We start from the raw sequence: 13,240 nt of genomic DNA, 5'->3' as shown, positions 1-13,240 counted from the left end.
TCTTATTGCTACTACTAGCCAAGGATGCCACAACCAATAAGAGTGGTTTTATACGCTTGTAGTAACCACTCTAGCAGATATGATGTATGCCGACGTTATGGTAGATTTGAGGCCTTAGGCTGAGGCTCTTATCCGCTGAAAGTGATCTCCTTATTCACTCAGTCAATTGGTGACCGTAAGCGTGGAGTAGATTCCTATAAGATATAGAGGTCGTATGAGTAGCCACCTCGGCTGGTAGTCGTCGATGGTGAGAGAGTAAGGCTGCTGGTGGTACGTATTACAGAAATCTCTCCATGCATAGCTGCTGTATTACAGCATGCTTGAAGGACTAGAGTTGTTACGTTCTTCAGGATAAACGTGTGAAGGACTCGTCCGTTAACCTCCCAACAGGCCGTCCGGCCCTCTACAAGGCAGTGCCGTGTATACGCCTGTCTGTGTGCTGTCCTTGATGGATGAACTACGCTGACCTTCGATAAAGACCCTGATGAGCTTGCCGTCACTTTTTGTTCCTCCACACATCAGTTCTCACTACATAATAGGGGATATCGAGTTATAATGGGGAATTCGGGGGTTTCCATAGTTGATTTATTCGATGGATTTCATCGATTCCTTACATGCAGAAGTAGACGATATATCAGGAAGTCTTCCACACTCTGATGATCAGTGGGAGCACACCGGGTTCATGGACATTCTATGTGGTATGCCCGTGCAAGCTCCGCCACCTCAATCACCCTTAGTCTCTCCTTCCTCGCATAATGAGTTGCATAGAGTCTCGGCCAGCCAGGATGATACTTTCCTCGAAGTTTTGACTGGTGAAAGTACGACGACACTTGAGCATCGCACCGTCGATCCCGTATTACTGAAGACGTTCCCAAGATGGTATTACTTGGAACAGCACACACAACCGACATGTGCTATATGTATGGAGGAGTTCATACCAGCATGTCTCATGCGAACATTGCCGTGTTTGCATCATTTCCATGTTGACTGTATCGATCGGTGGTTGCTCGAAGAGAGCTCAGAATGCCCCTCATGTAAGACTGATTTCGGCAGTGGGTGGTCGTTGGATCAAAGCTCTCGTGATATACGAGAATGTGGTACATGAATTCTCATTATGCCCTTGCGTTGTCAGTAGTGGAAACCATTAGAGGTGCGATTGGTAGGGGCAGAGTCATTCAGAGTGTGTCGATGCTACCAATTCTTCGCCAAGTGACACTCGTGATAAAGTCTTTCGGACATGGTGATACGGAGAATAACTCAACTCCTGTGGACAGCAGCGATAAGAATATGTTAACTGGCATCGATCATCACCACCAGTATCACAATTATAAGCAGTAGCAGGATCAGTAGTGGTAGAATGAGCATAGTCCAATGTGTATACATAACAGTGATGATGATGGCATTGAATAACGGTATAGTATATTATCATAGACGATGATGGTGGTGACGGTAGTTGTTGGTTGTTACTATTGTTATTGTCATGCTAGGTACAACAACAAGGAGGAATGGTTTTCTATATAATCATCACGAAGAGGCACAACAGTTGCTATGATGTGTCTGTATCTGCTGTCCTCCACTTGTTGCCCCTTCTAACTGTACTCGCATCCGCTCTTGTTGTTCTTCTATTGATGGAGTGTCCGCTCCAGCCCGTAATGGTGTTGGCTTTGACGAGTTAACCTGATAGGTCCTCAGCAGCATCACACAGTGGCTGTTGGTAGCTGCACCTTGTATAGTTCGGGAGAATATACACAAGCTCTACTAAGCTCAGTTCACTATGTGCGACATCGTGATGAGGAGAAATATTCGAGGATACATCGAAAAACTATCGCGGATTTTTCAGGCATTTCTACCTCAATTCGTATGTTAGTTCGGTTGATACAGTGAAGAATCTACTGACCTCCCGAGGTGAACGCGCGGATACCTTGTATATATCCTCTAGGATCTCCTGGAAGGCCTCCTCCACATTAGTCGCCTCCAAAGCACTGGTCTCTATGAATAGGAGATCGTTGTCGGTACAAAACTTCTTTGCCTCATCTTCCTCGACCGCTCTAAAAACAACCTCAATCCTACCTGCCTGCCTTGAATGTAGATGTTCTCACCTCAAATGGGATAGATCACATTTGTTGCCGACTAGCATGACCACGATATCACTATCTGCATGCTCACGCAGTTCCTTCAACCATCGTGCAGCGTTTTCGAATGATGATCTACTCAATTCCACCACTAATTGTAATTAATGTGTATGTATTCTTACCGTTTGGATATATCGTAGACGAGTAGAGCTCCGACGGCACCTCGGTAATACGCTGATGTTATGGCACGATAACGCTCTTGGCCTGTGAATGGTAACATAAACATGAACACAGTGAATAATGATACCCACCCGCTGTATCCCATATCTGAGCCTTCACCACTTTCGAGCCTATACGGACCTGTATATTCATATGATACGTGCATGGGAGTAATGATGATGATCCTACTGATTTGGTAGCGAACTCTACGCCAATGGTAGACCTAGACTCCAGATTAAACTCTCCTCGTGTGAATCGGCTAAGTATATTAGATTTGCCCACACCACTGTCACCTGAGGTGGATATGGAAAGGGAGTTCTCCAATGCGAGGCTGTTGCTCACCAATTAACACGACTTTGAAGAGGTAGTCGTAGTCTTCCTCTGCTGTCGGATTCTTACTAGGCATGGATATGCTACTGGGTGAAAACAATCGACTACAGCATAGTGATGACCTCTCCTCAACACAACGTGTTAGTACAAGGAAAAGGGAGACAAGGCATGCAACAACAAGACAGATAATGATGGATAGGGACATGGTTATCAGTAGCTAACGAGACTCTATTACCAGGGAGCTCGACAGAGAGCGCGGCTATCATGGGGTGATGAGACACCTCAAAATAAGGAGGGAGGAAGTGTTGGTAATAGATACTGAAAGGAACTCAGCGCCAGCACCTCCATACCCACACAGACTACATCCGATTGTAGCCAATCGGCAGCACTCGTAGCATGTACTATCATCATCGTCCACACCCATAACATACCTGTTACTACTAACGAACGGCACGAATACCACTACCGAGCATGCCGATGACATAATCACCATCAAACGTCTAACTAAAGTTAGCAATCCACCAGTAAACGCTCTAAGAGTGGTTTAGGAATCATTTCAATTTCCGGACTTGAGGTGTGCATGGTGTCCGACTGTAGTTGGATATAGCAGGGTCACCTAGCCGATGATGATAACATACTTTAGAGCTATAGCCTTCGGTACTGAAGTGGATTACCGATGGATACGACACGTAGACGACCCCTGGTCACCGCATCCTTGCCGCGATGATATCAGCAAGTGGACAAAGGTCCAATAAAGTATACCGCCCTTTGGTAGTAGTACCATCACTATTGGCAGCTGGAAAGTCATGACACGAATGTTAAATCCACTGTAACACTGTATTGCTACCTCCGTCACAGAAAGCACATCGAACAGTATCCCAAAAGCGACGTATATGGACCAACGTGATAGTACCTATGCTCCGTTCAGGAAGGAATGGTATGAAAAGCCATCTTATCGCCTCTCGAACAATTCTCATAGTCCCCTGCCATTTCCTAGAACTGGCGAGTAACACAAGTAATCATGATACCGCTGGTGTAGGCAAGAAGGTTGTGGAGAATGAGGCGGCAGCGGCGGCGGTCAGCATAATGATGAATAACTACGAGGGTTTAGGAAGTGAAACAACGCAACGTTGGAACAGAATGTAAGGTAAATGTCATAATATTAATGATAGTTTGAAACAGAATGTGTAGTTAGTGCAGTACTAGCACATCACGGAGAATTGCTTGTATCAATCCAGCTTATCGGACTGCCGAAGCTTGTCGAGTATCTAAATAGTATCATCACCGATGACCACCTACATCATCATTATCAGTAGTACCACTGCAGAGCTAGTATCCTCTATCTCACCATAAAGTAATAGGTCATCCATTATGTGATACACCTAACCGTAATATTAATGATGATAGCAAGTTGCTATTAGCAACAGTGGTATCATCACTGTTATTATTACCTTATCAAAATGAAACACCAAATCTAGCTCGCATACATTACCAAAGTAGCCGTCTAATACCTCAACGAGTAGGTGTATGAGCTCTAATACACACATCTAAGGATGATGGATACGGGATAGATAAGGTGCTGTTAGCAGCGTACCTCATTATCATTGACATCCACACAGAAACTGAAGAATAGGCCAGCATACCGACGATAGATGACTTTATAATTACGATACTCTAGGAAGTTGGTAGACCTGCATTAGGCCGACTCATGTACCGTCCTAATACTGAGTATTGTCATCATTACCGCTTATCCCTAGATACCACAGCCCGGTGTATCTCCCTCTCTACCTTATTTTTCTGAGCTGCATTGTACGGTACATACCACTTAGAAAGACGCGTCTTCCCTTGCCTATTCTGCACCAATACAAACCGTATCATCGATAAAAGCAGCAGTAACAACAACCTAAAAACGAGGCGCATCACACCGCAAGACCCAATGAAATTTTTTGGCGGTTTTGCGCGCGCCACAAAATTCCGCTGCGGCAGTTCAGCCACAAATTTATGATCCTGGCCACAAAATTATTGCATCGGCGACTAATCGTCGATGGTCGAAGTCACTCCGGCTCAGCGCTTGGAATGTCTAACAGTTAGACTCTAACTCAGAAATGCTCTTATCGCGAACTTACAAGTTGTAAGTTACAACCGGCTCTCTTCTTGTAGTGTGGCAGCCACACTGTGGCTATGCTCAGGAACTGCAGATGTAGTGAAATAGAACCTCCCAGTAGTTGTCAAGTTGACAATGTCAATTATAATAGGCGGGTCCTGCCAGCGAATTTTTATCTTGTTCGAATCTGCATGGACCCTTCGAACTCGAGTATCGCCCAAGCTAGTAGTACTAGCCTAGTACTTCAAAACAACCCCGCCATTTTGGAGAAAGCTGTCAACGAAGCTGCTCAAGAGGCAATGAAGAGAGTCTGTGAAAACGGCGTGTCCCATACGGAGGAAGGCCCGGCTGGCCCGTCGAGCTGTCCCGAAGCCCAGACGACTCGGGACCACCGCGGTCCAGGCACCAACAACGAGCTCGCTAGCAGCCAAGTTTGCAGTTCTATCTATCGTCGACGCAGAGGCGCATCTGGCCAAATACGCCGGGTCGAGCCGGGATTGAAGATGGTTCTCAACAATAGCTACCAAAGAAAGCGCATCATCAACGGTACGCGTCGCTACAGGTGCCCTCGCGCTCGATCCGCTGGATGGAAACGGTGCAGCTTCACAATGCTGATAATGACTGGGTCAGATGGTTCGCGGATATGGCGGCAGCGCAAACACCCCATTAACGCCAAGTATGGCGTGGTTTCCCAGCCCAAGCTGTCGGGAGAAGTGAAGAAGTGTGAAAGTTGGCAGTGTCCGGTTGCCAGCCATAGAGCACATTCCGTTATCCCCGAGAACGAGGATACCTACCTCCAGGACAAAATGTCATGATGAAGATCTATTACCTCAGGCAACGAGCTTTCAAACATAACGAAGGTCGACCGATGCCAGGAGGGTCTCTCACAGAGATAGCGGCGCTTCGCCGTGAACGACAAGAGATGATACCGCACGGGGAAAGTAGAGATGAAGTCACAGCCCGTCTAACTCATCGCCTAGGGTAAGTCACGAACACTACTGCCGAGCTTGAATAGGAGTCGAAACGCAGTAATTCGAGCACTACGATCCCTGTAGCCAGGGCACCCGGTTATTTTGTATGATATTCAGTTTGTAATTTTTTACATTCAATCTATATTACGGCTTGGTAACAATGGCCGCTGTTCTAGCATGGCTTACCCTTCCGCAATGCCCAGTTCGTCCCCTCAACTGCGTAGGAAAGCCTGGATACCCGAGGGTCCAATTGTAACTTCGCAGTGGAACCAGGTACATTTCTTGGATAACCAGTTGTCGCGGAAGTATGCGGCCGCAGTCTCCCAAAGGTCCAACCCTGACTGCTCCAGCGAACAAATCATGGAACGGGCATATTTATAGAAACTCACGTCGTCGAGGAACATCTCAACCAGATCATCTCCATTTTCCTTAGCTTCTGACCGCAACATCGCCTTGAGATGAGCTCTCAATGCTCTCTTCATATGGACGTGGCAATGCAGCCGGAAAGTTCCCTTTGTGGTGCCGTTCGCTGGCCAGCGTAGGTCGGGTCACCCGACTCGGGTGTGAGATGGTTGCCTTGAGTATCACCATGAACTTATGTATTAATAATACAGTTTTATTTCAGTGTTTTAGGTTACAGTTCCGAAACCTAGTATCACTTATAGAATATCGGTAATTATGTTGGATAATCTCAAGTCGAGTCATAAATTCACAGCAGTGTCTCAACTATAGCATACACACTCATCTGCCTACAGTTGCAAATTGCAATATACAAAGTTCGCTACAGATACCCTGTTGCAATATATATCCGCTTACCTCAGCTGAGCTCAGAAATTCGCTCACTGATTCAACGAGTTCATATATGACTACACTACGAAATACTACGATAATAAACTCGTACAATACGAGTTGGGTTAGAAGTGTACAGCAACCAACAGGAAGTTTTCAAAATTTGCTCATAGTTTCATACTATCACCAAGGCTGACGACGTACAAAGTTAATCACAATGCATGGCAGACTACTTCAAACGATCGCTACCCGCTCTTGGCAGAGATCGCAACGCTTCAGAAAGCACGGCACGCTTTCATTTATTCAAGAACGGACGAGATACTTTTGGGGGAAGTTGAGTCGCACTTTGTGGTGCGCACGAGCAAAATCATTGATTTCAATCAGCCGCTGAGTCCGATCTATGTATGATACCTAATCATGATTCAAGATTCAAATTTATACTCTACGGTTGATTCAGAGTGTTTGGCACTGAGTCAGAGTATTTCATGATGAAATCCCAACTCTGACTATCTAATGTTGGTGAAAATCCCACTCAAATTCATCTGAAGTCCATCTAAGTGGGGTTTACACAACCAGTTCTGAGTCAGAACTTCTGACCTCAATCAGCAGTTTTGCTCCGCTGCTCAGCCTGAAAAGACTTGCATTTTTCTCACGAACAATTTCATCGCCTTCATGCAGCAGATCATCTGCTCGGTGTCCTGGGCGGGCAAATGCCTTATGAAAAGGCCGAAGAACCAACGTCCAAGGCACTAATGTCTGTAAGGCCAGACACCGGCGGCTCCCTCAACCACCATGTTAAACTTGAGACATGCCAGATTTGTTATCTAAGAGTGTTGGCCCAACACTGTTGGGTAGTTGGTTCGGTGAAAGATGTTAGCTAGTTGTTAAGGCAGTTAGCACATAGCTAGAAGCATCCAGTAATAGCTAACATGTTCAAGGATCATCGACTGGTCCACCCGTTTGCCCTGCAGACAGCTGCTCTCGAGTGAAACCGACGACATCAGGTCCTGATGATCAGGACTTGATAATCGAATTACAGGCTAAAGAATGCAGTTGTCAGCGATGGGCTGTCTTCCCGAACCGTCCATGTTGGACGCGGTGTTACCATGGTAGCTGTGCCTATGCTGCACATACTAAGCGATGATCTGCTGTACATCTCCGCGGGACAACATAGGCCTCCTCATTCAGCTGCCCAACTCGCGACTCTAGCCTTAGCGTTCATCAAGAGAGTGCCGGAGATACAAATATCCCCATTCCTTTATCAGCAATTTAAGAACTAATAACACGGATCAGAGTTATCGTTCGGGTTCTAGCCACCAGTAGTCGAGAGGTTCTAGCAGCTAACCAAAAGCGAAGACTGACTGCCCTTTCAGAGGCAGTTCCATATGGTATTCGGTATATTTTTTCTGTTGCGTCGTTGCTTATTATTGCCCGAACAACAGAGGCTATCAGATGAGGGTGATGAAGATGGAGATGTTGTTGTTGGTGGTGGTAGATGATTACTTGAGAGGTACACAGATGCCGTGGTTCGGGATGGAGTTAGACACCTCACAGCCCGTTCCTGAAGACGAGTTTGGACCCATTCGGAGGCGGAGGCAGCTACAGTAATAATAGTCATAGGGGTAGTGCGTTCACCGAGGGGGCATGTGAATGTAGGTATGAAATGTCGATGTCCAAGTGTGCTGTTACCGAGGAGAAGTGAGGAGGAGGTTCTGATGATGAATCATGTGTGCACAATATTGATCCCATTTGATTTTTTCCCAAGTTACAATTTTACCCTTTAGATGTTGTTAGTAGTTTACAATGTGAACTTTACATATGCATATACAGTATATGATATACTCACATACGCGACATGATTATCCACCAATTAAAGCATGCACCCTCAAGTAAAACGTGCTACACCACAGCATAACCCTAATATATTACATAGTCGAATAGAAGTATTCAGTGAGGAAGGATCAGCGACAAAGCGTCCATGCTGAAGCTCGGCCATACTATTATTATCCCTCGCCATGGTAACGTACGAGAACATAGATTACTGACGATCATGGCACAACAAAGGCATCCACCAAAGATGGGTAAGACGAGTGACTACCGGAATTGACCGAGCAGTCTCCTGGCCAGACGAAACATGATATAACACATAATCTTATGTCCGCTTGGGTGACAAACCCTATGTATTACAATAGAATCAAAGCCCAGCCGTTCTCGCACGAATTGATTATCTCCGCAATAACGACAAGTCGATGTTGCTATCTTGGGATGGCTGAACTATTTCACCTCCCTTTCCGAGGGAGGGGTTCCCCCCCACCTCCGCTCATACCGGACGTGCTCCTCATACATGTAGTGGGACTAATCCAGAAGCCGTCCAAAACATTCCCTTGCATTCCTGACGCCCTCCTCATTTTACAATAAACACAACGCAGCGTTATTCCTCGGTATCCAAGAGGCTAGGCACCACCGAAACTCTGCTGCTGTAGATTGTTGTGCATTATCCCGATAAGACTGGTAGTGGCTGCTTAGTTACCAATGTGAAGACGGCGCTTGGCGAACTGCTTCTTGGTGAACTTGACAATCTACAAAATAGAATGTATACTACGAAATAATTAAATCCTCATGCTATACTACCCTGGTGGACTCAGCAGGCTTCTCAACAGTCTCATCATCTTGCTCGAAGATGAACTCGATGTTGGCAGGAGAGCTCATGTAGGGTCCAATACGACCATGGGCACGGTAGGTACGACGACGACCCCTCTGGGCCTCGTCGACCTGGACGTGAGTGAGAGTCATACTCTCAGCATCAACACCCTTATAGTCGGCATTGGCCTCAGCCTGACGGAGGAGACCAAGGACGACCTTGCAAGACTTGGTAGGCCAGCGACCCTGAGTAGCCTTGAAGGCCTTAGCCTGGGCAGTACGGCCGACACCACCACAGAACTTGCGGAAGGGAACAACCTGTTTGTGCTCCATGACATCCTCAAGGTAACTGAACAACAAGCATACGATACATCCTAAAGCAATGAGCAAGAAAACGTGTAGTAAATATTACGTCTGAGCAGCCTTGAGGCCCATACCCTTGATGGCCTGACACACCTCATAGGTGTTCTTGTAGTGAACACGGATATCAGATCCACGGACACGGACAGCCTTCGCGGGGTTACGAGGTTCGTAAGTATAACGCATAGTTGTAGCAGAGCCTTAGCCACAGAGGAAGGTTGAGAAAACACCACCACGGCTTCTTATGAGTCTCATCGATCACGCTATGCAAGTAGCGCGCGCCTGACAAAATAGTGGGATTCGACCCTTACTGAGCTTCTCCGTGAATAGACTCACACTGTGGGTATTAAATGATGAGTAACGGTCCTACGGAGCGAGCTTTGCTTGTAGTTGCTAAGATAACGCGAACCATTACTTTAGAATATCCTTTTGTGGACCTTTAGATTCTTTAAAACTTTGTCATGATAGAGCAACAAGAACAATACAAGGGGCCTGTAGGGGTTAGAGTAAGTGGTAGACGGCACTACTCTAACCTACCTGTAGTGTCACCACGAGCAGCAGGAGTCTCCAGCAACCGAATAGAGTGGAGCCCTATACAAGTAACTATTAGCTGTAAGTTGTCAAACTCCACACAACCATAACTCGAATCATGCTGAATGTGTTGTTCGCTAAAAGGACTACAGTGCTAAAGTGCTACACCCATTTGGTATTCATCAAGGAGCTATAATAACATTTACTGCTTTTTCAGTGGTTCCAGTACGGTTGGGTAGATGGTCCCTTGCTGAGGCCACCCGAGGGCAAACATGGCCTATGAGGGTATCACTACTGGAATATCTTCGTTTACGTGGCCGCTCTCTCAGTGTCTATCTCCAGAGGTTATGGATGCATTGAAACGTCGTGGTGGGGCTTTGTGGGAACGGAAGTGCCGTATGTGTCTCGATGTGCTGCAGGACTCTGTAGTAGTAGTAGTAGTAGTAGTAGTAGTAGTAGTAGTAGTAGTAGTAGTAGTAGTAGTGTGGGGCTAGGGGCGGCATTCTATCTCTTAGTGTCCTCTCGGTGCCCTCTGTCCGTGCCAAAGAGCTCAGAAACGGCGAACAACTCGCACCTCAAGATTACAGAGAGCAATACCGTGGACGGTAGGTCCCTTGTTAGTCGTTGTGTGCAGGGTAAGATATGAGGGTATGGGGGGTGTTCGCTTAGGATTCGGATTGGCCACCTGCTTCTGCTCAAACCATCGGGTCGGATGGGCCAAATGAGGCAGAGAGGGTACTTAGAAGGCAGCCACACCTGACAGAGGAGGAGGGGGATGGGCCAAATGAGGCAGAGAGGGTACTTAGAAGGCAGCCACACCTGACAGAGGAGGAGGAGGGGCATGGGCCAAATGAGGCAGAGAGGGTACTTAGAAGGCAGCCACACCTGACAGAGGAGGAGGGGCATGGGCCAAATGAGGCAGAGAGGGTACTTAGAAGGCAGCCACACCTGACAGAGGAGGAGGGGCATGGGCCAAATGAGGCAGAGAGGGTACTTAGAAGGCAGCCACACCTGACAGAGGAGGAGGGGGATGGGCCAAATGAGGCAGAGAGGGTACTTAGAAGGCAGCCACACCTGACAGAGGAGGAGGGGCATGGGCCAAATGAGGCAGAGAGGGTACTTAGAAGGCAGCCACACCTGACAGAGGAGGAGGGGCATGGGCCAAATGAGGCAGAGAGGGTACTTAGAAGGCAGCCACACCTGACAGAGGAGGAGGGGCATGGGCCAAATGAGGCAGAGAGGGTACTTAGAAGACAACTCCATCATGTGGTAGGAGTATCACAGTGATTAGATAGGAGTAGTATTTCCAGGATTCTACGGAAGTCGAAGTTGAATCAACGCAGCTGGCATCGTTAGAGGCATCCGATGGTGATCAATAATCATCATCATCACTTACTGTCTTATAAAGACAGTTGCATCATCTGGTAAGGCGCCCAACATGGTAGTAGATGATCATATTGCTGCTGCTGCTGTTGCAGTTCAGGAGTGTATGTCCTCCTTACAGTGGTGGTGGTCTTTACTGTGAGATTTGTTATCATCCATGAGGCACCTTAATTGGCATCCGATCATCTTGTTATGGGAATATAACCACAGCATGGCCTTGTTGTGTTAGTTAGTGATAACGGGTCTAGACTATCACTTCCTCCTCATTGCCGTTGTTCATACCTTTAGGAGCGACGTGAGTACTGACATCATCATCCACCACTACCCACGACGGTATTGTTGTTGTTCATAGTGTTCATGTGCTTCCTTGCTCACAATGACCAGTTCAACTGCGGACATCTCTCCAGCTATTTCTGGTGGTAGGCCATACATACCACCTCCTTCCTGGGCTCCTTACTGGCTCTTGCTCTAATCTTCAGTAGCTGAGCATGGAACTACTGAGAAGGATAAAACCAATACAATGAGAAATAATCATGGACATGTAATGGTGGTTATTATCGAATAACTATCTACTTCATTCTCAGAGGCTGAGTAAGTTATCAACACACTCGGAAGCTCCCAATATCATGGCTTTCACTTCGCACATCACTCCTGAGGGACGGCCCAATGGTCTTACGGCCAATCAACGATCACGTTTATCGCGTCGTCCAATAGGGCCTAGTGACATAGCGATCTATAAAGACTACACTTATTGGATGAAGATAGTGTAGGATACTAGGATACTCTCAATGCTACTATTCTCGACGATAGTATCCCAGATTCTCTCTTGGAGTGGCCCAGCTGTTTCTAGAAGCTGGTATTAGAGCAGCATTGCTGGTGGAGGGTTCAATGTTCGGCTCAATAGCCTATCTGGCACATTTCCTCATGTAGTGTACATGATGTAGCACTCACACAACTTACTATTACTACTACATGTTAGTCGTGTCTACTCTACTCCCTAATTAGATACGCTGCAGAAGTGCCTATATGCTTCACCGTGGCCCCGATGATATATCGATGGTTCGAGCTCCATACACAGGCTAAGTTCCTCAGCTCCCTTGGGACTCTGTTCATTGTAATCTATATGTAATATTGAATTATTGTATAGAGGGACAGGCTACACTTGTTGGTAGTTATCAACTGGCTTATGCTACCAATTATCCAGAGAATACACCAGCCAATTCACCGTGGTATCTAGTAACAGCAATTCTGGTTGGTATTATGTACCCTCTCGTAGAGATTACTAATTATGCTATTATAGGGCGTTGTGGGTAAGACTGCTACGACTACTGCACGACCCAGCAGCAGCAGTATCATCATCATTGTTCGCCCTTACAAGGTACTTTGAGTGCCGTGATCCTACGCGCCCTTTAACTCTAGAACATAGAGCTCAGCAGCGAGATGATGGGGAGGATAGGTATCATCGTCATCATCATCATCATAGCAATGGCGACGACGACGACGATACGCAACATGGCTTGCTGGCTGGAGTACAGCGTTGCATTGATTTCGTCACAATCGCGGATCCCTCTCAAACTACATGGCACGATGCTATTGGATTCAAAAAAGCACTCGGAAAAGTCTTATCAAAGTATGGTGACACTATTTCCTTATACCCTATCGTTCCCCATGGAACTTAGGTTCTTCGCCATTTACTTCGCCCTATTCGGTGTCTCGGGAATCATGATTCTAATTCTGGGTTCATTAGTTTTACCCAACGTTACTGTCAGTACCACGCTTAATGAGTGAGCAAAGGAGGCATCATCAACAGCTGTTGTATACAGATTGTATCTCTTATCACT

At 46.6% G+C, this 13,240-nt stretch overlaps 7 protein-coding genes across 7 annotated transcripts in view; 4 read left to right on the top strand and 3 right to left on the bottom strand.

The window, feature by feature from the left end:
- Window positions 1–62, top strand: part of Pmar_PMAR006533 (centromere protein a, putative) — a gene marked incomplete at both ends in the record, with an annotated part of 5,244 nt that extends 5,182 nt beyond the window's left edge. Inside the window, one exon of the mRNA XM_002767098.1 lies at window positions 19–62. Within this exon, the coding sequence (XP_002767144.1) occupies window positions 19–62 (44 nt within the window). The remainder of the gene's footprint in view (window positions 1–18) is intronic.
- Window positions 63–895: 833 nt separating this feature from the next.
- On the top strand, window positions 896–1,094 carry Pmar_PMAR006532 (anaphase-promoting complex subunit, putative; the record flags this gene model as incomplete). The annotated part of the gene is made up of 1 exon (XM_002767097.1): window positions 896–1,094. A coding segment is annotated over one exon (199 nt), but the record flags the coding sequence as incomplete, so codon positions are not given.
- Window positions 1,095–1,273: 179 nt separating this feature from the next.
- Window positions 1,274–2,733, bottom strand: Pmar_PMAR006531 (Rab11, putative). The gene is made up of 7 exons (XM_002767096.1): window positions 2,634–2,733; window positions 2,481–2,584; window positions 2,384–2,432; window positions 2,255–2,336; window positions 2,100–2,207; window positions 1,922–2,048; window positions 1,274–1,677 (listed from the first exon to the last, which is right to left on the bottom strand). Exons 1-7 carry the CDS (start codon window positions 2,695–2,697, stop codon window positions 1,525–1,527), a joined length of 687 nt encoding a protein of 228 aa, XP_002767142.1. The 5' UTR covers window positions 2,698–2,733; the 3' UTR covers window positions 1,274–1,524.
- Window positions 2,734–3,850: 1,117 nt separating this feature from the next.
- Pmar_PMAR006530 (AP-2 complex subunit sigma, putative) lies at window positions 3,851–4,499 on the bottom strand (the record flags this gene model as incomplete). Its single annotated transcript, XM_002767095.1, has 5 exons — window positions 3,851–3,889; window positions 3,941–4,003; window positions 4,073–4,168; window positions 4,216–4,312; window positions 4,366–4,499. 5 exons carry the CDS (start codon window positions 4,497–4,499, stop codon window positions 3,851–3,853), a joined length of 429 nt encoding a protein of 142 aa, XP_002767141.1.
- A 4,435-nt stretch (window positions 4,500–8,934) lies between these two features.
- Window positions 8,935–9,708, bottom strand: Pmar_PMAR006529 (60S ribosomal protein L17, putative). The gene is made up of 3 exons (XM_002767094.1): window positions 9,538–9,708; window positions 9,117–9,474; window positions 8,935–9,064 (listed from the first exon to the last, which is right to left on the bottom strand). Exons 1-3 carry the CDS (start codon window positions 9,669–9,671, stop codon window positions 9,008–9,010), a joined length of 549 nt encoding a protein of 182 aa, XP_002767140.1. The 5' UTR covers window positions 9,672–9,708; the 3' UTR covers window positions 8,935–9,007.
- Window positions 9,709–10,288: 580 nt separating this feature from the next.
- Pmar_PMAR006528 (hypothetical protein) lies at window positions 10,289–10,741 on the top strand (the record flags this gene model as incomplete). Its single annotated transcript, XM_002767093.1, has 3 exons — window positions 10,289–10,444; window positions 10,500–10,621; window positions 10,651–10,741. The coding sequence occupies 3 exons, from the start codon at window positions 10,289–10,291 to the stop codon at window positions 10,739–10,741; spliced, it is 369 nt and encodes a 122-aa protein (XP_002767139.1).
- A 1,025-nt stretch (window positions 10,742–11,766) lies between these two features.
- Window positions 11,767–12,981, top strand: Pmar_PMAR006527 (hypothetical protein; the record flags this gene model as incomplete). The annotated part of the gene is made up of 7 exons (XM_002767092.1): window positions 11,767–11,818; window positions 11,879–11,940; window positions 11,984–12,165; window positions 12,218–12,325; window positions 12,405–12,524; window positions 12,572–12,709; window positions 12,778–12,981. Coding segments are annotated over 7 exons (866 nt in total), but the record flags the coding sequence as incomplete, so codon positions are not given.
- Window positions 12,982–13,240: the final 259 nt, after the last annotated feature.

Source organism: Perkinsus marinus, assembly GCF_000006405.1.
Source record: "Perkinsus marinus ATCC 50983 genomic scaffold scf_1104296971186, whole genome shotgun sequence".
Classification (NCBI taxonomy): Eukaryota; Perkinsozoa; order Perkinsida; family Perkinsidae; genus Perkinsus; species Perkinsus marinus.
This window is presented reverse-complemented; position numbering and strand designations above follow the sequence as displayed.